This window comes from Lycium ferocissimum, chromosome 1 (assembly GCF_029784015.1).
Source record: "Lycium ferocissimum isolate CSIRO_LF1 chromosome 1, AGI_CSIRO_Lferr_CH_V1, whole genome shotgun sequence".
Taxonomy (NCBI): domain Eukaryota; kingdom Viridiplantae; phylum Streptophyta; class Magnoliopsida; order Solanales; family Solanaceae; genus Lycium; species Lycium ferocissimum.
In genome coordinates, this window is record NC_081342.1 from 9649394 (window position 1) to 9674965 (window position 25572).

The 25572-nt window shown below is 32.6% G+C and overlaps 2 protein-coding genes and 1 non-coding gene across 3 annotated transcripts; all 3 read left to right on the top strand.

Moving 5' to 3' along the window:
- LOC132068450 (protein IQ-DOMAIN 19-like) lies at window positions 1-2400 on the top strand. Its single transcript, XM_059462049.1, has 4 exons — window positions 1-775; window positions 871-1107; window positions 1240-1917; window positions 2043-2400. Exons 1-4 carry the CDS (start codon window positions 320-322, stop codon window positions 2061-2063), a joined length of 1392 nt encoding a protein of 463 aa, XP_059318032.1. The 5' UTR covers window positions 1-319; the 3' UTR covers window positions 2064-2400.
- Window positions 2401-5718: 3318 nt separating this feature from the next.
- On the top strand, window positions 5719-5792 carry TRNAV-CAC (transfer RNA valine (anticodon CAC)). The gene has a single exon. It is a non-coding gene; the product is annotated as a tRNA-Val (tRNA).
- Window positions 5793-19038: 13246 nt separating this feature from the next.
- Window positions 19039-25269, top strand: LOC132068459 (sulfate transporter 3.1-like). Its single transcript, XM_059462061.1, has 12 exons — window positions 19039-19457; window positions 20093-20300; window positions 20716-20887; window positions 21055-21120; window positions 21470-21583; window positions 21819-21935; window positions 22885-23011; window positions 23456-23742; window positions 23922-24112; window positions 24370-24455; window positions 24559-24635; window positions 24913-25269. The coding sequence occupies exons 1-12, from the start codon at window positions 19130-19132 to the stop codon at window positions 25102-25104; spliced, it is 1965 nt and encodes a 654-aa protein (XP_059318044.1). The 5' UTR covers window positions 19039-19129; the 3' UTR covers window positions 25105-25269.
- The last annotated feature ends 303 nt before the right edge of the window (window positions 25270-25572 follow it).

Below are 25572 nucleotides of genomic sequence, written 5' to 3' on the forward strand. Positions count from 1 at the left end.
CCAAAAAAATAATTAGAGAATCAAGACAATAACTTGATCATGTTAGTACTTTTATAAGTGGTAAATACAGCAAATCATAAAGGACATAATGCAGCAGTAGTAGTTAACACCTAGGCATATACATTCAATTCTTGCTTCAATAAAACAAGCCAAACTGGTATTCAAACCTGCTGATCATTCATTGAAGTAAGATATAGACATATCAATAGAGAAGTTCAAAAATTACATCATCTTCCAAATACATCCATCTACCTAGCTACTACATCTCTTCATTTGCACCTTTCATGATGCATTGCTAGCTTAGAAGATAGTGAAAAGGATGGGGAAAACAGGTAGGTGGATAAAGAGCTTCTTGACAGGGAAAAAGGATAAAGAGAAAGACAAGTTTGAAGCAGAGAAGAACACAAATAATCATCACCAAAACTCTACTACTAGCAATGAGCAACCAACAACACCAATTTCAGTCCCTTCAACAACTCCTAAAGAGAAGAAGAGGTGGAGTTTCAGGAGGTCATCAGCCACCCCACCAGGTCATAGTGGCCCTGACATCGTCGCCACCACCCCACCACCAGCAAAACACGAATTTCTTGATTTGGAAAATGACCATAAGAAGCATGCCTTGGCTGTGGCTGCTGCAACGGCCGCAGCTGCTGATGCAGCAGCGGCCGCTGCCAAGGCAGCAGTAGCAGCAATCCAAGTCGCTGCTGCTGCTAGAGCCTCTGCACTTGAAGAGGCTTCAGCTCTCAAGATTCAAGCAGTTTTCCGCGGTTATTTGGTAATATGCAATTTTCACTTAATTGTAACAATTTTTTCTGATCTAACATTCAAGATTACATTTTTATGCAACTGTTGCATTGGTAACTTATGCAGGCAAGAAAAGCCTTGAATGCACTAAAAGGACTAGTGAAGTTGCAGGCCTTAGTGAGAGGACATTTAGTAAGAAAACAAGCTGCTGCTACTCTTAGATGTATGCAAGCATTGGTAACTGTTCAAGCTCGAGCTCGAGCCCAAAGAATAAGAATGGCTGAAGATGAAAATCCCAACCATCCAAGGCAATCTGTTCACAGAAAATCTACACAGGACAACAGATTTATGCACTCATATCAAGTATGTCTCACATTTTCATTTTCCTTCCATCAAAATTTTCATGTCATACATTTGATGCACAATTTAATGTTATATGATTAAAACAAGGAACCCTTTTATCTAATGCTCCGTTTGGTCAATGTGAACCATTAGGAATATGAAGAGGACATCAAGATTGTCGAAATGGATCTAGGTGAATCAAAGGGTGGCACAAAGAGTAGAATTAGCTACTCAAACCAAGGCCAAACAGAGAGAACAGAACAAAGATTTTCACCACACAAGGGATACTCAAATCAAGAATATCAACACATTTCTCCAGCACCATCAGCTATAACAGATCAAAGCCCAAGAGCCTGTAGTGGCCACTTTGAAGACTACTCATATGGGACAGCGCAAAGCAGCCCTCAATACTACAGTGCAATGTCAAAACCCGATCCATCAAGAATCCCATTCTTGTATGCTCGTTCAGAGTATGCAGAACAAGAATCCCTTTACAATGAGTATCCTCAATTTTATCCGAGTTACATGGCGAATACTAAGTCATCGATGGCTAAAGCTCGATCCCATAGTGCCCCAAAACAACGTCCTGAATCATTCGAGAGGCAACCAAGTGCCAGGCGAAGGCCATCAATAGAAGGGCGAAATGTGCCAAGGGCTGTGAGAATGCAGAGATCATCTTCACATGTTGGATCCACAGCTCAAAATTATCAGTACCCTTGGTCCATCAAGCTTGATAAATCAAATATTTCAATCAAAGATAGTGAATGTGGATCAAATTACAGTGTCCTTACTACTCAAACTAATTACTGCAGATCACTTGTTGGTTTCGATGTAAGTGCAATCCTGCAACTACAACAGTTTCACTGTCAGTTAAATCCAAAGTAAATAATCACAGCAATGATTTTAACATAAAGATTTATTTTGTCTTTTCTTTTTTTCTTTGCTTTTGATTTCAGGTTCCGGAACATAGGTACTAACTGCATATTACAGAATGGAAGAGCAGAGCAGATACTTAGCAAGAAAAAGAAAAATTGGAGAAAGTAACTAACAAAGGGAGCTCTAAGTGAAAAAACATGTCAAGTAATTTTGACAAATTTTCTATTTCTAGTACTGAAGCTCTTTAAATGTAGAGTTCAATTTGTTTGTTTAATATCTACTTCCTTTTTCTTTCTTTCTTTTGTTGACATTTTTCTGTTGTTTTGCATCTATGTGTTTGATGGTGTTTTTAGCTTGTTTCCCTACTAAAATTTAGATTTCAGCTGAGGAAGAATTGTAAGGTAACTGCAACGATAAGTTGTTCATACTCATTTACTTTTTTTTGTGCGTGTGTGAGGAGATGAATATTCGATTTTTTATCCCTTGATGAAGAGTTATCTTGCAATTCAAATAGTAGTAATAATTTTATTGATTTAATCTGAATACAAAATCTGAAAACTTTTGGATCTTGTTTCATCCAAGTACTTGAAAGCAAATTTAAGATAAACTAGAATTTGCTCTTTTTCAAGAGTGAACTAGTATAGAAAATTATAAAGCGGGTAACGACATTTTAAAGTAAGAATTTTTTTTTGGCTACCATCCGATGTCCGCTACCAGTTTTTGGGCCTCGAGTAATGTGGATTCGCCCGCATACAGCCCGTTAAAGCGGGAGGTACTTCTCTAGACCGTGATCTAAAAAGTCCGTAAGTTATCATAGCAATAAAAAGTGGATCATTTATAAAATAGTTGTCCAAAAAGAGACAACCGTGCAAAAATTCCTCCTAGTACCATATTAATCCAATGACTCATTCATTTACCATCACGATTCAATTATAATGTATTTAGTACCAAGAACATAATTAGAGATCACTTATAAGTTATACTTTATAAAATGGAAAAAAGTTGATCGACGAAGAACAACAGGATTTATGGTTTGTTGACTAAAATCAGAATTTGTCAAATTATATTCAATAACCATGGAATGAGTGGTCTTGAACTTTTGACTTAATCTTGCCTCATGGGCAAACTTTCAAGGTCAAAAGTAAAACTTCGTTAAACTTGAAGTTTTGTAAACCACTCACATCTAACGTCATTTTTGTAAATCACCCATCTCTTCAGGGACAACCATAAAATTGGAACGAGACTAAAATCAGAACGTCTTAGAGAGTGGGCTTAAGAGTACTCTGGCCTTTGTTGAAATAAATAAAAGATGGGCTCATAGTTGTTTGTTTGTGCTTAGTAGAGAGGACAATTTGCATGATTGTCCTTCGCTGGGAGTGGTCTTTAATTTTGTCTCTCAAATCAGTTGTCTTTAATTTTTGTCCTTCGCTAAAAGCTTTTGATTTTGGGTTCAAATTCCCGCTCAGTCAAAAATTTAAAAAAAAATCGCAAGGCATAAGTTGGGTTTCAAACTCTGCCTTAAGGCAAAAAAAAATTGTTGGAATTTTGGAAACCTCTGCCTTAAGACCTAATTTTGGGTAAAAATTTGCCTTAAGGCAAACATATGCCATGCGTTTTTTTTTTTTTTTTGACTGAGCTTGGGTTCGAACCCAGGACCTATGGTGTTAAGCGAAAGTCAAATATTAAAGACCACCGATTTGAGGGACAAAAATTAAAGACCACCCTAAAAGGACAATCCACACAAAAAAATGTAGTAGAGATAAGTCATTTGGGTTTGGGTCATTTACACTTTTGTCTCTATTTTGTACTAGTCTTTAATTTTCATTTTTTTGTGCGGAATGGCCCTCAAATTGGTGGTCTTTAATTTTTGCCCCTCAAATTAGTGGTCTTTAATATTCGCCCTTCAAATTGAACTCAGGACCTCGGGGTATTAGGCGAGGGGCAAAAATCAACGACCACCAATTTGAGGGACAAAAATTAAAGACCAGTGCCTTTGAAGGGAAATCGTGCAAATGACCCTTTAATTTTTTCCTTCAAAATCTAACTTATGCTGAGAGGGGCATAAGTTACGCATCATAATATTCACAAATTATGGCAGCGCCCTTAAAAAACTTATGTCCGCTAGGCATACGTTTGATCTTGAAGGACAAAAATTTAAGACCGGCCCATTTGAAGGCCAGAAATTTAAGACCAGTCCATTTAAAGGGCAAACCGTGTGTAAATTCGGTAAATAATTAAAGGGATAACTACATGACATAACAAACATCTAGTAGGTATTGACATTTAGTAGCTATAGTTTAACTTAATTACTTCTCATAGCAAACATTTGTATATTATTGACATTTAGTAACTATATATATATATATATATATACACACAAAGTAGAATACCCATCACACTATTCACTTCCAACCCAACCCTCCCATCTCTCTCTCCCCTCTTCCCCACTGTTCCGCCGCCGGCCACCACTGCCGGAACTCCGGCGAAATCGATTTGCTCTATTTGAATAGAGCTAAAGAGAATATTGACGCCGCCATGGCTGCAGCCATCGCCGGAGAAGTCGCCGGAGCTTACTTCTCCGGCGAACCACAGCAACAACACCAACCACAACCATTCTTCTCATCTTCACTGCCAACAGTAGCCATCGCTGGAGAAGTCGCCGGAGCTTACTTCTCCGGCAAACCACAGCAACAACACTAACACCAACCACAACCAACTGGAGCTTATTTTCCTTTCAAAGGAAGATTTTTTCAGATCTGAAGGTGACGGTGATGATGAGGGAGAAAAGAATGTGAACGAGAAGAAGGTGTACACAGATCTGATCGGAATTTTTGACCGGAAGTTTTTTTCCAGATCTGTGTATACATATTTTTCGGAAGTTTTTTTTTTTTCAGATCTGTGTATACATACGGTGTATACATACACGGTATATAATATTTTTCGCGTTTTTCGAAAAGGATCTTTTTGTATTCAATATTTTGAGTGTCTTTTTTTTTTTTTTTTGGTGTACATATGTTGTATACAGTGTTTTTAGCCTATTTTTGTTAATATTTTTGGTGTATCTATGTTGTATACGCCTGTATTTGTCGTCTACATACCAAAAAATATGACGTTTGTTAATTTTTTGTGTACATATGTTTTTATGTATTCATTTTTTACTCGCTGTATTTATGAATGCATCAAGCCAATTTATAAATACAGATAGTCATTTTCACGAATACAGTAAAAAAACAGGAATTTTTTTTGTTGTATTCATGAATATAGCAAAAATAAAAAACGAATACAGTGGAAAAAAACGTATACAACCGTTGAGAGCTGGGTTGTTGCTACAAAATGTAAATATTGAAACATTTGCTATGTGGCTTGATTAAAGCTCAAATGTTTGTCATTTATGTAGTTTGCCCATAATTAAATGGATCAGAAAATGTTAACGGGCTATTATTAAATAGTTTTTGGCTAGGATAAAAGCAAAGAATATGTTAAAATGTAGGAAGTACATAAAATTTAATATTGTTTGGGTACTGGAGTAGATCTTATATATGTGAAATTGAGTCATAATAGTTGTACAAGTTGGAACCAGAAAAGAAATTATATATGCTTGTGAATTATAAAGCTAAAACATTTGAAAACTGGTGCATACACATTTTTTCATTTTACCATTATGTCCTCACTTTTGTGACTTAATTGGCTCTAATTATTAGAGGCATAATACATAACTATTATCGAGGAAAGAGCCATCACAAAGTCACAAGAATTGTCTGGGTGGTGTAGTCGGTTATCACGCTAGTCTCACACACTAGAGGTCCCCGGTTCGAACCCGGGCTCAGACATTCATTTTTTGCCGTGTTTTCTTTTCTGAAATTAATGAGAGTGAGATATATGTTTGAGTTACCAAGGCCTAATGTGCCATATAATTCTCCCGAGAGATTATATTTATCGTGAGCAAAGATATTAATGACCTGAAAGTTTTTTTGATTATGTGTTACATTAGTTTCTTTGTTCCTAAAGGAATCCGACTCATAAAACACTCAATTTTATTAATTTTCAACTAAACTACAGTTGGAATAAAGGAAATGATCAAGACATAAATCTCTAAAAATAATAATGTGCCCGATTTAGCGACGGACAACTTTTGTCACTAAATAATAAAGATTCGTCGCCGATCCTATAACAGATTATAAAATAATCATGCAAGCTATGTGCTATTTAACGACAAATATCGTAGCAAGTTTTTTTTTTGGTTAAATTTTTATGGGGCAAGATGTCTCCCTGAATTAGTTTCTGTCTGAAGTCTGCAGCTATCTAACTAAATTGGACATTATATGTAACGTGATTTATCGGGGAAGGAAATTTGGATAAACCCACGGGCCTCTTTAGCGCCCTTGCCCCCCCCCCCCCCCCTTTTTTTTTTTCCACCCCATGTCCGGTACCCGCATGATTCCATGTGGATTGGTGTAGTTAAGTATACACAAACCTATTAATATATATAACTAATTTAACTAGAAGGGAAATACTTAAATCAGCTTGTTGGTGGTTAGTTAATTTAATTCCATATCCCCTTGGTTTATTGTATTTTCAGCGTTATGTAGTTGAGATATTACAGAATCGTCTGAAGGTTCCTCACTTTAAAAAATGTGTAATCAGAATCAAAGCATTTGGATATTATAATGTTAAACTGCATCTGCATCATAATGATCAAATCAGAACCAAGTAAAGAAAAAAGTGTCGGTGAAAATACCACAGATCACAGTTGAAAAATAAATTGAACAAAAACAAATAAATAATTATTCAGGCTGAGACCGGATATCTTGCTCTCGTTAAGAAGGTTCAAGCTCACTGAGGTATAATTTTCACCGGTCCGACAGTAATACTCTTGACTTGTCCCCTCTAGGATACAATAGCCAGATAACGTCATACAACTCAACAAACTCTGGACAAGATGTTCAGTCCAAACCTCTATCAAAAGAACACCTTCTTTCAACTGAATAAAACTCTCTTTTTTTCCTCACTTTTTCAAGAACTCTCCAACATTTTTTCTACCCACTACAAAGTAAGAATACTTCTATTTATAGGTGAAGTAATTCATCCTTAAAATAAATTGGATGAGAGGTGGGAAGGTGGGGGTAATAAATTGGTAATAATATGAAGATTATGGGAGAATAAAGAGTTGGAGGTTATAAGCGTTGCAAGAAATATAATTGCCACATTCTACCACTAACTCATATGGATAATGAGGCATAATTGCCACTTTCTTGATTGACCATTAACGAGAGAAATATTGCAGCAAAATGAATTGTACCATTATGCACTTTAATAGAATATTATTTTATATTAAAATGCTCAAAATAACCAACAAAAAGAAAAGAAAAGAAAAGTTCGCCATTTCAAAAACTTAAGAAAATGACAGAAATGGTCCCTTATGGTTAGGGGCGGGTTCACAATGGTCCCTTAAATATATTCCTGAGCAGTTCTGATTTTCTAAGTTTGCCAAAAATGAACACTTTTGATTTCCGTAAAAAATTTAACAAAGTCTGGCAGTTAGATTTATGTGAAACTGTGAAAAAAAGGATTTAACATGAACTTGCATTTGGAAGTGCAATTCGTTGCAATTTATGGAGTCTAATTTAGCTTTTTGAGATATAGTTTCTTATACTTTTTTATCATTTTTTTAGTGGCTAGTGAAGTTTTTTGGTGTTGCGATATCCAAGATTTGACGGAACTCTCCTGGTGTTGCTGGTTAAATCTTTTGCTTCATAGATCCCATAAAATCTAATAATTAGAGTTTATTAAATATCGGACGGAGATAAAAAACACTTACTTTTAGCAAACGAAGAGGCTAAAAGAACTCAAAAAATATATTTACAGGACCACTTTAACCGTACTCCAAATATAAAAGGACCATTTTTCTCATTTTCTCTAGAAAACTTCTTTGTACAAATTAAAATTCTTCCAACAATCGTTCAATGATGATCGACACGTGTATGCGAAAATTATTAGTCCTTAAGAGATTCTAAGATTTTATGTGGAAACAAAACGTAGGAGAAGTTTGTAATAGTGGAATTAGAGTACGATGATGGACCATAGAGCACTAGAATTTCATACAGGTTTGGAAACTAAGGTGACAAAAAGTCAATGAGTTTTGGGCAAATGTAACAGTCTACAGTATGATCATTGTCAGCTATAGGTGATTGTACTTAGGTCAACTCCAGTGATGTCCTCAAAACATAGAAGCTTTGTCGTCATTCCAATTTTGATATTCCATTCTCTCACTTTTTACTGATTTTACTAATTTCGTCATTTAGGTTAATTAGTTGAACGTTGTATTCTTAGTCAACTGTTGAATTTCATCGCCACACACATATTTCCTCTGTCCTAAAATTAGTGTCGTTTTAGCTCATTTCACGCTTATTAAAAAATTAATAAATACAATATATAGTTTACTAAACTATCCTTTTGACTATTCGAGAATTGAGTACCATTAAAAAATAGTTCTTCAATATAAGGGTGTAGTTGTAACAAAAATACTAATTTTAGCCTTGAATTTTTAAAGCGACAGTTAATTTGAGACATTCTTTTTGTTAAAACGACACTTATTTTAGGACGGAGGGAATAGATTCGTGACATCAATAAGAATTTCATTCACATTTAGACACATGCGTTCAATTTCTACGAACTTTCATTGCCTTGCGTCTGGTTCCAATGTGAGAATTTGAGAAGTTCAGTCTTAATTAAAGCTCACTGCAAGACTCCTTAAATGAGCCTATTGTTAAAGCTTTTTTTTTTTCTTATAATTCTCTTTTCTCATTTCTTGGGGTAGAGCAATGCGCATATAATTGGGAAAAAAACAAATTGGATTTTTTTTTTTTAATTTCTAAACCATCAGAAGACGATAGCAGCTAGTGGTCATGCACAGCTATAGCCTTTAAGTAAAGAGGTAGATATAAATTATACTATTGTTTTCAAGAATTTTTTCATACTTGATTGGTCAAAATGCTTTAAAATACATTCTTTTTAGAAAAAACAAGTTACTTAAAAAGTAACTTTCCTGATGGAAATAGGAAATGCACTTTCCATAAGTGACGTTCCATGTTAATTGTCTCCCACGACTTCACCCTCCAAATATATTATAAATTCACAAGCTACTAATAAGAAAAATATGTTCTGCTTAAATAAGTGAGAAAATCACTTATTTTTCAGAACATTTTGTCAAACACACCCCTAATCTCAGCCAAACGTCCAATATTTTCCGCGTTTGGGCCAAAATTCAATTGAAAAAGAACCAAAACACAAAATGATTCAACAAATCTTGAAACGTCGTCTTTGGACCAACACTGGAAAAAGCAAAAAGCTAAGTTCCAACACTAGAAAAAACATTATGATCGACAACCACCAAACGAAATTGACTACATTAAGTGCATGAACTATACTGATGCACTTCCACATGGTTTATAACCAAACACTATAATCCTGATGCCTTGTCCACAGAAAAGCATGACTTTAATCAAAGAGAATACACTGAATATTCAACAACTCCACAACAAATAAATGATAAAGAATGCTAATTAACTAGATGCAAATAAAATTACCACTGCACTTCTGTGACAGTGGATACCAATTTATATATACTCACTTTGTTCCATTTTAGGTAATATTTTTTTTTTTTAGTCTGTTTCAATAGGAATATACGTTTTTATATTTAAAAGCAGATAACCTTTAAACTTCTTATTTTTCCTTTAGTTACATACTTTTATAGTCGCAGAAATGCCATGATGTGTTTAAGATCACGAGTATCAATTTAGACAGTTCATACCATCCATATATAGTATTTTTGATCTAAGATTTGAATTCTTCCGTATTTCAGCAGTATTATTTTCTTCCGTGAAGTTAATATAGTGCCTTTTTCTAAATGATGTGTTCAATCAAGCTTTTTCACAAAAAATATAATGAAGAAATATATAATACTTATAATACATATACTGTACTTGTTGAATTTAATACAATGAGTGTCTGTACGCGCTCTTGATCCAGAATATCCTTTATGTTGGAGCACCATGTAATAGGGTCCATATTTCGCCCTTTTCCCTACCATTTTAGAATGTTTGGTTTGAAACATTACGTGGTCTTTTTTTTCTACCCAAATTGTTCTTACTTTTTGTATTGAGGGATTCAATTGAATTTTCATAGTTCGAATTGTAAAATATTGATATAAGAAACCCAAGATTAAACATGATAATTGGGATATAAAAATTAATTTCGATTAATAAGGATACTTGATTACTTATTTGAGACATATTGTTAATCAATGACGGACTAGAACTTTCTCTTTACTATCCTTTCATAATATGATGATGTCAATGGGACAATTACCATACACAAAGATATTAAAAAATAACCTTGATAGTGTATTTATATAAGGGTTAGATAGAGGATATAGTTGTAATGAAACACTGATGGCCCCCCTTAATTAGGGCCTTATTAGGTCGAACTTACACTTACCATCACACTAGAGCCACCAAACACATAAAATGCACGAACCAATAATCAACTATCACACTTATAATTAAGTTAATGTTCATGGACTATTATCAAACTCGGAATACTTCAAATATAAATAAAATATCTATAATATAAACACATATTTGTCTTACATGAATATCATGTGTAAATCGGGTGAGATAAATTTATTTGTATATAACATAATACATTATAAAATCCTCTTGATATAAGAAAACCTTCTACTAGTGTCAGGAGTGTTCAAAATTGTTTTAAATTATGTTATGAATTTCAGGGGTTGCACTTTTTTATTATTTTATGTATTCATTGAATTTTGAATCGTTTAACATTAACTCTCGGAGATTTCTTAATTATAATTTAAAAAAAAAAAAAACTGATTCCGCCAGAGCGGACCCTCCAGAATATCCCTTGTGTTGCTGACACCATATTATTCTTCCCTTTTCCCTACCATTTTAGCATGTCTGGTTTAAAACAATACGTGGACATCCCTTCTTCTACTTAAGTCAATCAAAATTAATGTTCTTACTTTAATATCATCACCACATCACTTAAAGAGGATATGGGCATTATGTTGCGAAGCTCAATACCTTTATAAATTATAAACAGATTCCTTTCAGAATCATCTTTTTCTTCCATGATATTCCCACACCCACTACTAAAAGAAATAGTAATTAGCGATGAACAAATTAAAACTAAATAAGAAAATTCACCGCTAATCCTATTTAGCAATAAATTATTTAAACATTCTATTAGCTACGAGTTATTTAACAATAAATTAGCGACAAAATTCGCAATTGATATCTATATATATATATATATATATTTTTTTTTTTTTTTTTTTGCAGTGAGCTAGTACTGAGGAAGGGTGATGAAGTTGCACCGCTAGAACAGTGCTTCACCATTGTTCTTTGGATTAGCATCTTTCACATAGTTGGTCTTCAAAGTGATTATTATGCTCTTGCATCTTATTTTATATTTTTCAATTACTATATCATTGCATATCTCTATTATTGATATAGTGCGTTCCCTACCCATTCGATTTATGCTCTGATGTTTTTCTTTCTTTCTTTAGGAAAATGTTATTTTGTGGGGGGGAGGTAAGAGGGGGTAGTGACAAAATGAGGAAATAAGAATGATATATGTCAAGAAAATAATAAGACACAAGTTCTTATAATCAAAAAAGTCTTGAAATATAACTTTTCATTTGTATTAGTGTTCGCGATGATGGCAAGGAGTCGAGGGCAAGTTTTTTTTTTTGTTTTGTTTTGTTGGTAGAATGAATATTTTTTTATTAATACTAGAACATTACATTAGTAGTAGTAAACACATATCAGTAGTAGTAGACGACGCTGATTAGCTATCATCAATAGCGATTACATATAAGTTTCCTAGACTTGTCAAATTATTACACGTAGATAACGAGACTATTTTAGTAGATAATTCTCCTTCCTTATCTGCTTAGACTATTATCTGTGCCAGGGCCGGAGCCCGGAGGAGACGACATGACATATGACTGGTTACACGCTGACAGCCAAAACATGAAGTTGAGGGCAAGTCTTTAAATAGTGAAAGAGAATAAGTTTTACCAACTCATAAAGGTTTGCAAACTACTCCCTCTTTTCTTTTACTAATTCAGTATGCTTAAAAGTAATTTCTCTTTTACTTGTCCATTATAATAGCAAATTAAGAGAAATTTATTTAACAAAGACCGGAGGTGAAATTTTGTCGACTTTTAGGCCCATTATTGTAAATTACTTATACTCCCGCGGTTCCTTTTACTAATTCAACATTGACTTTCCACTGCCCTTACTAAATTATGCGTTAAAGTGTTTATTTTACTAGTTGATCATATAACTATGTTTTGAAAATCTAAATTAGACTGCTAGTTTTCCAATAAATTTGGAAAGTAGTTACTTTAATAAAGCATGCTGAAAAAAATAAAAAGCAATACTCTCTTTGTCCCAAATAACTGTCCTTTAGCTTAAGAGTATTGTCTCAAAATAATTATTACTTTAGGAATTCAAGAATAAAGTTGGCAATAGCTTCCGACTATATCCTTAGCATTAAAGAAGTAATTTTTTAATAATGCTCAATTATTAAAAAAAAAAACATCTAATAAATAGGAGCAATTTAGTAAATTATATATACCTTGTATTTATTATTTTTGTAAATGAGCGTAATAAAGCTAAAACAACTATTAAATTAAAACGAAGGGAGCAGGAGATTTACCCTTTACAAACGATGAGCTAATTAACGGCTATAGGAGAGATTTACCTTTTCCGAGTGACAAATTAATGGCAATAATCACTAAGCAAATGTCCATTATAAACTAATAATTACGGAGATTAAGCATGCTAAAAGCTGAAAAGCGCTTATTATAATAATGATAAAACTACATCAATAATTTGAAGTTCAATATAATTCAACCAAATCTGAGTCATAATTAGTGCTTGAAAATGGATCAAACAAGCCACGAAAGTTCAAATCAACCTTCTCTTTCATGGCATGTTTCTGTGGATTTCTTTGGATATTTCCTTGTTTAATTTAGCCAAAAAGCAGCCCCCATTACACTTTTAATTTTTCTTTTAACTCCTTCGTCTCATTTTAAATGTCTTTTAAGGCTTGAACACGGTCATTAAAAAAACATTAAGGACAAGGTGTAATTACCAAGTTTTATAATTATTTCTTATTGAGAAGTGCTACTATTTAAAAATTAGCACTATTAATCATCTTTTATCCTTTTATTAGCAAGGGTAAAAATAAAATTCGAGAAAGTAATCAACTCTTTCTTGATTTTTGAAAGTGATAGTTATTTTGAATTTTTTAAAAGATAAAAGACACTTAAGTCAGTGTATTATACTTCTTCCGTCCTAAATTAACAGTCATTTTAGATCAAAAGAATTGTCCCAAAATAATCGTCGCTTTAAGAAATCATGACTAAAATTGGTTTTCAACTATACTCTTAATATTAATAAGAATGCACATAGTAAGTTTCATACTCTTTTTCCAAAAATGATAAATAGAAATGATTAAATCCTATATTCAGAGTGTACAAAACATTTTTTGGGCGATTTTCTGAAGTTATCCCAGATTTTCTTTTTTTGTCCTTTTTCTCCCCCAAAATTAAAGGGTGAGAAAAAAGAGCTAATTATTGCAACTAATATCTAATTTAAAATTCTAGAAGACAACGAGTGCAAGCTAAGGCTTGATCTATATAAGCACTCACATTTATATATAGCAGTAAAGGATGAAGTTTTTGTTTGGAAATATATAGTAAGGACTTATTCTGTAGCTACGATCCCAGACATCCATATTGCTCTACAACCTAATTAAATTATTAGACACTCCACTAACAATATTTATTAAATAAATTTTTATTGAAACTGCTCAAAGTGTAATTTTTAATAGCTTTTTTTGATTCTTGTCTATGCCAAATCCATTTATATGGGGATAACATGACCTTGGTATAGTAACAACCTTAAATATCAGGAGCCAACTTGTTTTATATCAATTAAAAACGTTCTTCAAAGAAATGGTAGAAATCAAATTATTATATCTATGTAGATAAGCTCTTGATCGTTACTCCTTCCATTATCTTTTACTACTCCTAATTTAACCTACTTCCTGATTATTGTGCAATATTTTGCTTGTTAATACTTAGTTGTTACAAAAATTTATCAAATCACAATTTTTTTTATTAATAATAATCAAGTTAAAATAGTTCGTTGTTACAAAAAAAAAAAAAAAAAAAAAGAATGTAAGAGTAATATTATAAATCACAAGGAAAGTTAGTTTTATGAAATCAAACTTGAGGAGAGAATTATGAAATTATCCGGTTAGCTTTCTACTATAAGCCTATAATGACTTTGTAGATAAAATGGTCTAACTTGAGTGACTCTGTTGATATAAAATGAACATAAGTGACTTTAGCAAGCAATTTACTATACTTGAATGACTATACAATCAAACCTCTCTATAACAACAGTATTGGGTCCGAAATTTTTCAGCTGTTATAGAGAATGGTAGTTATACACCTATAACAGCATTGACAATTAAATAATATTTCGCAGTTATATGCAAAAAGGATGCATTATAGGCAAAAAAGATGCATAAAATCTAATTTTCATTTTTAATTGTCAAATTCTAAGCTTAATCACACTTTGTATAACGAAGGAAAATCATTTAATGGTGAAAATATATATAAATTCATATAATATTTTTTTTATTGTAATAGTGTATTAAATGATCAAATATTTTGTCAAAATCTCTACACTTATTATTGGTAATCATAGATATTCTATTTTTTTTTTTTGTAAAGATGGTTAATTATTATATTACCAAAAAAAGAAGATAGCTGTTATATGGGGGGGGGGGGGGTAATTTTACAAAGAAAATCTCGTTATAAAGTTGGTTGTTGTCATTATAGCTATATGAAATGCTGTTATAGAGAAGTAAAATATAACATAAAAAATTGGTTCCGAAAAAAGTTGATTATTATATGCGGGTGCCGTTTAGAGAGGTCTGACTATATATGAAGTTATCCTGTTATACATGGTGACGATGTAAATAACTTTGACATCATCAATTTAACTTATTCAATTAATATAGTATGTATTTTCTAGCTTGTCATATCATACTTGTTATGAATAGTATCCTAGTAAACTCAATTTGATCGTGTGAAAGAATCTATACACTGTCAGTAAAAACAACTTATACTCAGATATTAATCACGCAATCTTTGAAAGCATCAATCATCTCCAAGTAGCTAGGAATTTATCTAAGTGTACTTTTAACCTAATTGATGAAAGAAACCAATTGAAAATGAGTCGAGTGCATGTCTATGTCTTCAACATTTTATTTTAGAGAAATTTGACTATCACCATCTTTAATTTTATTTTATTATAGTATTATTAGCCAGTAAGAAAAGACGCAAAAGAGGCAAGTTGAAAAAGAAAAAAAAAAACTTATTCTTAATCACCTACTTTAATTTCTGATTTTCCAAAAAAGTACTGAAAGCAAAAAATTATTATATGTACTACATCATGATCAACTTGTAGCGCCTACTTGATTGTCACATGAAACACACATTGGTTAGCTAATGCTTTTTCAAGCAGATGAGTTTGCATTCGGGTTTTTCTATACACGCATCAATTATAATTTTATTTTTGTGAAGATTGATATTTGTTAACATAAGGAAGATAATCTTATCAGAAGATCCGCTCTCATTAAATAACTAAAACTCGTTGTTATTTGTGCCATATCAATTCGAAAAAGAAGTAGGATTTGGACAAGATTTGAGGATTGGATATGCAGAAGATATATGTTTGAAAACCCCTGATTAAATAACTAAAAGTGAACTCCATTTGTACAATCAAGTTACCATAGAGATTTAACTTACATACAAATAATTGAATAGCATTCTTATTTATCTGTGCAAATACGAATATACCTTCAATTGATGGATCCATTCAGAAATTCCAAATCTTTGATAAAATAAATTTTAGTAGAGAAACAATAACTATTATTATCATGGATGATCACTCAACGTCCGCACTATCAAAGGTTATTGTGGAGTTATAAGTATTTTTATATCTTTAACCAATTTCGGTTCGAACTCTAGGAACGGAGTTGTCTTTGATAGTGAACAGTTTACCTTCAAAGTAAAAAATTTCAGCGCAAATTTATATCAGTTAGACCTCAAAGCACGCGGCACCGGACATCGTGTGAAAAAAAAAAAAAAACTCAACTTTCACTTTATTGAACCAAAATCACTAATTTATTTTTGTGATGAAAAAGTCCTCAACTTTATTACTTATATGACGAAAAAGCCACTTGAATCACAGAAAATTACTGGAGGAAACAAGAATTGTATTGTTATCCATGAAGATTAAAAACAAATTGAAACATTTTGTTCGAGTATAATCGCAAAGAGAATCCAAACTATAGATTCAACTTGTCCTATTTGTTGATTGGAACCAGAAACTTTAGAACATATGTTTTTCAAATGTTCCAGATCCATTAATGTGTGGAAAAGAAGCCCGATCCAATGGCTTGATTTACACCTTATTTCAGATTTTTAGGCATGGTGGTATAAACTATATTTAGATACTGAAAAATTTCCGAATACTAATACTGTACTGCAATTATTTGTATCTATTTTATGGATGATTTGGAAAGCTAAAAATGATTATGTATTTAATTCCTTGTTATGGAGTGATGCTGAAATTTTATCAAAAGCTTTATCTGACTTTAATGAGTTTACAGATGAGATAAACAGTGCAACAAGATGCGCCAAGAGCGGCAACCTGTGACTAACCCCTCTTCACTAACTATTTCTCAAGAAAACGTTTTGCTTTATGTTGATGCAGGTGTGTTCAAAATACTTGAAAAACGAGTATTGCTATGGTAGCCTTGAAGACTGATGGTAATATGTTTCATGCCTATGGTAGTCCAATTCATTTTGCTGGAAAAGCCAATATAGCTGAAGAGTTGGGAATTCGAAAAGCAATCCATGTTGCGGTGGAGCAAGGATGGAAGAAGATCATAAAATTATAAGATTCACGAGCAGTGATTCAAATGCTTAATAGGAGAATAATTCTCTTTTGGGATGTACTTACTGCATGTTAGAATATTTGGCATCTAAAGCAATATCTAGATGATGTAGTTTATATATATATAAGTAGACACTATAATATTTATAGTCATAAATTAGCCAAGTTAGCTTTATCAGTATTTCATGAGGTCTCTTGGTTTAGGAACTTCCCAGGTTGGGTTGTCCATGAGGTTGCTTACTGCTTTGTACAATTGACTTCTCTATGCTTAATGAATAGCAGTTCTATGAAGGAAAAAAAAAGGACATAATAGAATTTTAATGATACTAACTAGCCAAATTTGAATAACTTTTAATTACATAAAAACTGTGTAATAATTTTTCGTGATGCGGGAAAGTTTGATTGAAAGATTCATATAAGTAACTTTTCGTTGTATATATAATTTAGTAATTTTTGGATAATAAAATAAAAGATGAGTGATCTTCATAAATTATCATGTAATAACTCAACTATGTCACCAAAAATATCAGCATATGTTAGGTGCTAGTTGGTACTTGGTATAAATCATCATTAAACACGCATAATTCACTAGTAAAAAGTTAGACCCATTGACGGTTTCTGCCGGTTAAAGGTTCAAATTATCTTACTAATAAACTAAGTTTAATCAGATACTTGCACAAAAAGAACAAAGATTCGACAAAAAGTTGATATAATTCCTAATTTCTCGTATCTTCCTCCACAGTTATGCCTGAGTTTCCTCCACGTTAGTCCAACATATGCCACGTGCCCTTCTTGGATCTCTATCAACCAATCATACGTGTCGACGTAAGCATTTTGAATGGGAGTTAGGCAACAAAATATTGAGCTCTAAAATCTACTTGATGCATTATGTAAAGAGGCAACGTAAGACCTTACACTTAGCTGGAATACCATTAAAGTTGTGGCTAAGCCGTTGACTGGTTGCCACGTGTCACTCCTCTTCTTGACCTCCTTTGTGCCACATAGTATCAAACGCGAAATCAAAATTTAAATTTTATATAAATATAAAATTTAGCTAAAACTACTAAATTCGGCTGAGAGGGAATTGAAATTAGAAAAATAAGATTTTAAAAAGGTGAAAATTAATATAGCAATCTATAGTGGTTGTAATTTATACAAACTACAGGAATCCCGCCAAAGACACTCGCATTTTGTTCCTTCCTTTCTACGTAGTCAGTGCTGAGTAGTCACTATAATTTTTTTTTGTTTTTGTTTTTTGTTTTCCGCCGGTATTCACATTGGAGCCTGACTAAATTCGAATTCGTGCTGCATAGGGCTCATTTAGGGGAAGCGCTTTCTACCAAGAATTTTTTCATACCCAGAGCTCAAACCCGAAACATCTGATTAAGGGAGAAGCAGCTCCATCGCTGCACCACATCCTTTGATGGTCACTATAATATTATTTGTTTTTTCAATTGAAAGTTAATCTATGATGCACAGTTGAAGGTACAACGTTGTCTGTCATGTGGATCGTCAATTTTCTTAACAAGAAATTGTAGGAGGTAGAATGTCTTCACCTAAAATTCACAATGTACACTAGTTATTTGATCAAAGGTGACATCACTTTCTTTTTCTGTTCACCATCCGAAATTCAGAATCCATTAACTCAACTAATTTGGATTCGTGTCACCCAAAACTCCTTAAAAGGAAATTATTTCATTTTCAAAGCTCTAAATTCGAGATCTTTAATTACTAGATAAAGAAATTTCCTTCATTTCACCATAATCTTTGACGATGAAAAAGCAATCTCACGGAGATATTATATTTCACAATACCGTCCCCCCAACTCCTGGGGGTCGACCCACCAAAAAAAAAAAAAAAAAAAAACAATAAATTAAAAAGTTTTGAAAAGGGGAAAAAGGTACTCCCCACCACCTCTTGACCCTCTATATATAGACATCCTCTAAGTCCAAATGCATAAGAAACCAAAACCATTACTTTCTCATTTACAACATCAATCTTTTTCTCACTTTCTCACTGAATCTCACATTATAAATATCCAAGTTCTTGGTGATTTTAATCATCAGTTAATCTTTCATTAATTAGAACAAAACTTTAGAATTATGGGTAATGCTGATTTTGATCAATATTCTCATAATTATCAAAAGGTAGAAATTCCACCACCAAAGCCACTGTTGAAGACACTCAAGTCTAATGTGAAAGAAACATTATTTCCTGATGACCCCTTTAGGAAATTCAAGAACCAGCCACTTTCCAAGAAAATTTCTTTGGGTTTGCAGTATTTTGTGCCAATACTAGATTGGGCTCCTCGTTATAACTTTCAGTTTCTTAAAGCTGATGTTATTGCTGGAATCACAATTGCTAGTCTTGCTGTTCCTCAAGGAATCAGCTATGCTGGCTTGGCTAACTTGCCTCCAGTTATTGGACTTTGTAAGTTGCTAGTATTTTAATCCTTCCCCCAAACAAAAATATCCTCCATCCATCTTATTTACTACAAAAGTGTAAATATTTTAATTAATTTACTCGATAATTCAGAGGAGGAGTCAGGATTTGAAGCTTATGGGTTCAGGATTCTAATTCGTTTAAGTTACTAGGTTCTAAAATAACAATTTATACATATTCAAATATTTTTTCAAGACAAATACAGGGTTTGAACCAAAATTACTGAATTCGGCCGAACCCGCAATTCCTATGCTAGCTCCGCCCCTACTCGTTATCTTGCTTCTAAGTATATACAAGGCTAGCCTCCTTTAAAGTATAAATTTAACTTCTACATACCAACAGTGTAAAAGATATTTTATGCAATCAGGTTAGTGAAAAGTTAGGCAGACAATCTAATATACAATAGTTGTTAAGACGGATAGTGTCAGTGTATATAAGGAGTTAAATGCTTAAAATATGTGTAACAAAAATAACTTTATAACTACGTTTCTTGATGTCTAAGTTACAAAATGACATGATACATCGAGTCCATACAGCACGTACACGGCACAATTACTAATTACTAAGACGTTTGGTTAATTTTTATCGTCCTTGATTTGGATATAAATTGGATTATTTTGCAGATTCAAGCTTTGTGCCACCAATGATATATGCCATGTTGGGAAGTTCGAAGCATTTGGCAATAGGGAATTCGGCGGTTCCATCACTTCTCATTTCTGCAATGCTTGGGAAAGTAGTTAATCCTCACGAAAATCCCAAGCTTTATCTACAGTTGGTATTCACTGCTACTTTCTTTGCTGGAGTTTTCCAAGCTTCATTAGGCTTGTTAAGGTCAGTGTAAATATATAGTATTTCTCTATATATATTTTAACTTGCTATAACAACTTGTCTTAATTATTTTTTTAAGTTATTAATCCTACATATTATTTTATGGACATGCAATTACCTGTATTTAGTTTTTAAGCAGGGAAGGATATACGTTTTGTAAATATAGATGTTTATGCTAAATTTGCATTCATCGTCACACGTGAATAAATGTTTATGGCATACTTTGTATTTGATAGACGTAATAATCGTGGATCCGACTCTACTTATAATTCAGCAATGATTATATATATATGAACTAAATACTTAAAACAGTAAAGTTTTGAAATTGATTTCACAATAACTACATACAAGATTATAATCATGCATGGTTTAATTAACTAAAGTAATTGTCTCTTGTTTTTTTATGATGATCATATAGGCTAGGATTTATAGTGGACTTTCTGTCGCAAGCAACAATATTAGGGTTCATGGGTGGAGCAGCCACTGTTGTGTGCTTACAGCAACTCAAAGGAATACTTGGACTCGTTCATTTCACCCATCAAACTGATATTGTCAGTGTCATGTGCTCTATCTTCAGCCAAATGCACCAGGTAATTCCTTTACTCTTTCCTTTTTAATCCCATTTTATGTGACGCACTCTGACTGGGATAGGCTAAAACATAAAATTAATCACATAAAATGAGATAACTGGAGTATGTTTTCTTTTACATTCTTAGTTTCTAAAATGTTTTTTATTTTATTTTTTAATTTTCTGCAGTGGAGATGGGAAAGTGGAGTCCTCGGTTGCTGTTTCCTCTTCTTCCTCTTGCTAACCAGATATTTTGTAAGTATATTAATTTAAAATTCATACTCGCTTTCGGTCAGTTAGAATATTTATAGTTTAACTTTAGACGTATGTTACTACAGTATTGCGTTACATGTCCTTAAATCTACTTTCAGATTTATGCCTAAATCATCACACTATTCATTAGGCATGTGATACTTGCATATATTTACGTAGTTTATATTTTTCCAAGTAAAGCTTCACCGATATTATGAATAACTCAGAGAGTTATTGTCTTTGAAGTATTTAATTAATTAATTCTAATGGTTCCTAGCGTTTTTCTGTAATATTTTCATTTCGGGTTCACTATATATTGGTTTACTAATATGAACTTGTCTACCATTGCCAGAGCAAAAAGAAGCCAGCTTTCTTTTGGATAAGTTGTATGGCGCCTCTAACATCAGTGATTTTGGGAAGTCTTCTTGTTTATTTCACCCATGCTGAAAAAAATGGCGTTCAAGTGGTAATAATTCTCCACATTCGAAATTAATTAATTCTTTTTCTGTACTATTTCAGTACTGTTAAAATTCATATTTATCTCTATACATGTGCACATAATTATAAGTGAGTAGTGAAGTTCACATGCATATTGTTCCCTTAGGATGATTAAAATTGTCTTACTGATGTTTTTTGTATTATAAGGCAGTACATGCGGCTAATTAGTCAGTGAATATTTTTTTTGGATTTTTGTTTCCCAGATTGGGCACTTGAAAAAGGGGATAAATCCACCATCGTATTCTGAACTGGCATTTAGCTCACAGTATCTTACAGCTGCCATTAAGACTGGGATCGTCACTGGTGTCATCGCCTTGGCTGTAAGTATTAACTCACATACAATTGTTAATAATTCTTTTAAAGAAAATCTTTTTTAAAACAACATCTTTTCTGTCATACCAATTTAGGTTCAGCTAGGGGTAGGCCCAAAATTTTAAATTTATGGGTTATGAACTAACGACAGGACAATAACTGGGTTCATGATAGACTAGTTACACATATAAGTGATTTCTTAACCTAAAAAATAGAATTTGAGTCAAAGCTATTAGGTTCTGCCGAAATCGTAACTTATCGCGTAAATTATGCATGAAGAAACGAACATAATGACATAGTACTCAAAAAAGATAAACTTTATGAACATTTGTCCAAAACAATATAGAGAAATCTTGTTTCCAGGAAGTACAATTTTATATATTTTAATGGGTTTAACTTATATACTTCGAGTGAAAGAATTTTTTTATACCGTTAGATAACCAAGAAATCTATAGGTAATCCTCCGTCAAAAGTGAAATTTATCAGTGACAAATTTATATAAGGGAATTTTTGTAAAAAAAATAAGGGAATGGCACTTATAGGATATGTTTAAACATGTGATCTAATTAAAGCAATATTTGGACCCCCCTTTGTCACTTGAATAGACTTTTTTTTTTTATATATCAAGGATATTCAACAACTTATATATAATAAAACTTATATATAATTAAAAAAAATCACAATTTAATTTTTTAATTAAGAGAATTCATTTAGATTTCCTCCGCTCCACCTAGCTAGCCATTGAGATTTGCAATTTTAAAAATAAAGTAGATATAGACTAGTAAAGTTGCACCCTTATAACTCCTATCTTTCCGAAAGGTACTTGAAAAACAATAGTACATGAGGTATTAATATTACCCGCAACATTTTGTTCCATTTTATTTGCTAAATACCAATTCACATATTTTGCTTACCTATTTTTACTATTTTAATTAATGAGATTAAATAATATTGCAGGAAGGAATAGCAGTAGGAAGGAGTTTCGCCATACTGGAGAACTATGATGTTGATGGAAACAAAGAAATGATCGCCTTTGGCCTGATGAATATTGCTGGTTCTTGCACCTCTTGCTACTTAACAACAGGTACTCTTTCACCAAAACTATTCTAACATCTCTTGGCCCAATACAACCTATTCAATTCCATTACTATGCCCATAATAAATTTCTCCATTTCCCTAAGATGGGGATCTTTACATTTTTAGCCCGTCGGCTAGAAATAATTTATCCATCTAGTTGTAAAATAATTTATCCATCTAGTTGTAACTGTTTATAGTCGTCACCGGTGAATAATCAATGTATAACAAGTGTATAATGTATATACCCTGAATATATACATAGTAAACACTTCATATTGGCTAAAGTTAGTAAAACCAATAAAGATAAGAAATTAACTTAAATAGTCGGCCATCCAAGAAAATAGCAAGCAAATGTATAATATAAGTATAATTTATATATATTGGTTAGAGGATGCAAACATTTTTTAGTATAGTCCGGCTACTTGCTTAAGCTTTCTCCTTTACTTTTCAGGACCATTCTCACGAACGGCGGTGAATTTCAATGCAGGATGTAAGACAACAGTGTCCAACATAGTAATGGCAACAGCAGTGATGATAACATTGTTATTGCTTACACCATTGTTCTATTACACACCCCTTGTTGTTCTGTCCTCCATTATAATTTCAGCCATGCTAGGCATAATTGACTACAATGCTGCTATCCACCTTTGGAAAGTTGACAAATACGATTTCCTCGTATGCATTAGTTCTTACATTGGAGTTGTCTTTGGTAGTGTTGAAGTTGGCCTAATAGTCGCGGTAAGTAGCTTAACATATTATAGCAGATTATTTATCATCTTTTACATAGAGTCATGCGCAATTACCTTTGTCACCCGATTGTGGGGCAAAAAACTTGAACTTTTTCAGAAAAAATGAGTCTGTACTTATCAATTGAATGTTTCCACTAATGGTGACTATGTTTTTTATGTGTGTTTTAGGTGGCAATGTCCTTACTTAGGATACTTCTCTTTGTAGCAAGGCCTAAAACATTTGTTTTAGGTAAAATACCTAATTCAACGACCTATAGAAGCACTGAACAATATTCAGCAGCAAGCAGTGTTCCTGGAGTTCTCATCATTCACATTGATGCCCCCATCTATTTTGCAAATGCAAGTTATTTGAGGGAAAGGTAACTAAAACACTCACATTTTCAATTCAATTTAGTGATAACTTCAGCATAATAACGATGAAATAGCACCCACAGCCACTTTCTGGTCCAAAATAGCCACGGAGTTTCAAATTTCAATGTTAAGACTTCAAGATATTTTTGTAGCTCCGTCACAGTGACTATTTTTCAATTATAAAGGCTGAAAAAATCGTTATTTGTGAATTTATCCCATACTAACGTGCTAATTATACTAAACTATGGACTTGAATGTGTTTTAGAATATCAAGATGGATAGATGAAGAAGACGAGAAGCAAAGAACATCAACAGAGATTGAGCTGCAATATGTCATATTGGATATGAGTGGTAAGTGTTAATAATTCAAGATAAAGAAATTTGTCATTAAATGCTAGTTTAATTTGTTTCTCTTGTTAATGTCAACGTGCTGATATTAATCCGCCAAATGCAGCTGTTGGAAACATTGATACAAGTGGAATTAGTATGCTTGAGGAAGTGAAGAGAAATGCCGATAGACGATGCCTTAAGGTACATTTCTTTCCTATATATAATATATAGGTGCGGATAAGAAAAGAAAAAAAAAACAAGAAATTTCACAGTATTACTTCTTTTAATAAATTATAGTTGTCTCTACGAGGAAAATTTAGTGGTTAATAAATCACAGCTCGAATTTCAGTCATGAGTTCGAATCAAGTGACATCTTATCAACTGCTGCCTGATTTATAGTTAATTCTTTTTTGCCGTAACTATGATATAAATTTAGTACTAATTATGGTTTACTAATCAAACGTGTTTATTAATATAGGTTTTATTGGCAAATCCGGGAGGGGAGGTGATGAAGAAGCTGGACAAGTCAAATTTCATTGACACAATTGGCAAAGAATGGATCTATTTAACAGTTGGTGAAGCTGTAAATGCATGCAATTATATTCTTCACACTTGCAAGTTCCAATCCAAGAGAATTGATTCTTCAGCAACTCCAGATGATAACGTATAATGATCCCATTAAAATAATATAAGTGTATTAGTATTAATTAATTAATTAATTTCTCTTTACTGTTTCACCAAGTGAAACATCTTACAGCTTGTTTATTTACCCTAATGCAATTTTGTAAAATTCATATATCTGTACTAAGTTATTGGAAGTTGCTTTAATATTCCAGTGTCTCTATATTTTGTACTTCTGTCCAATATGAAATATTAGTCAAATTAGTTCCTAACACAATTCATCTGTTTCAAAAAGAATGAACAGATTCTAAGTACAATGATCAAATGCTCTAATTTCTATTTCAATTGGGATGTCGATCCTTCAACTTTTTCTAAAATAACAGTCTACATATGCAAAAACTATATAAAGTATTATAGGTTACGGTTTTTAGAAGTATTTTACAATTTATAAGACTATAAACAAACCATCTAATAATTTACCTCTTTAAATAGTAATTGTGTCACATAGAAGAAGTAT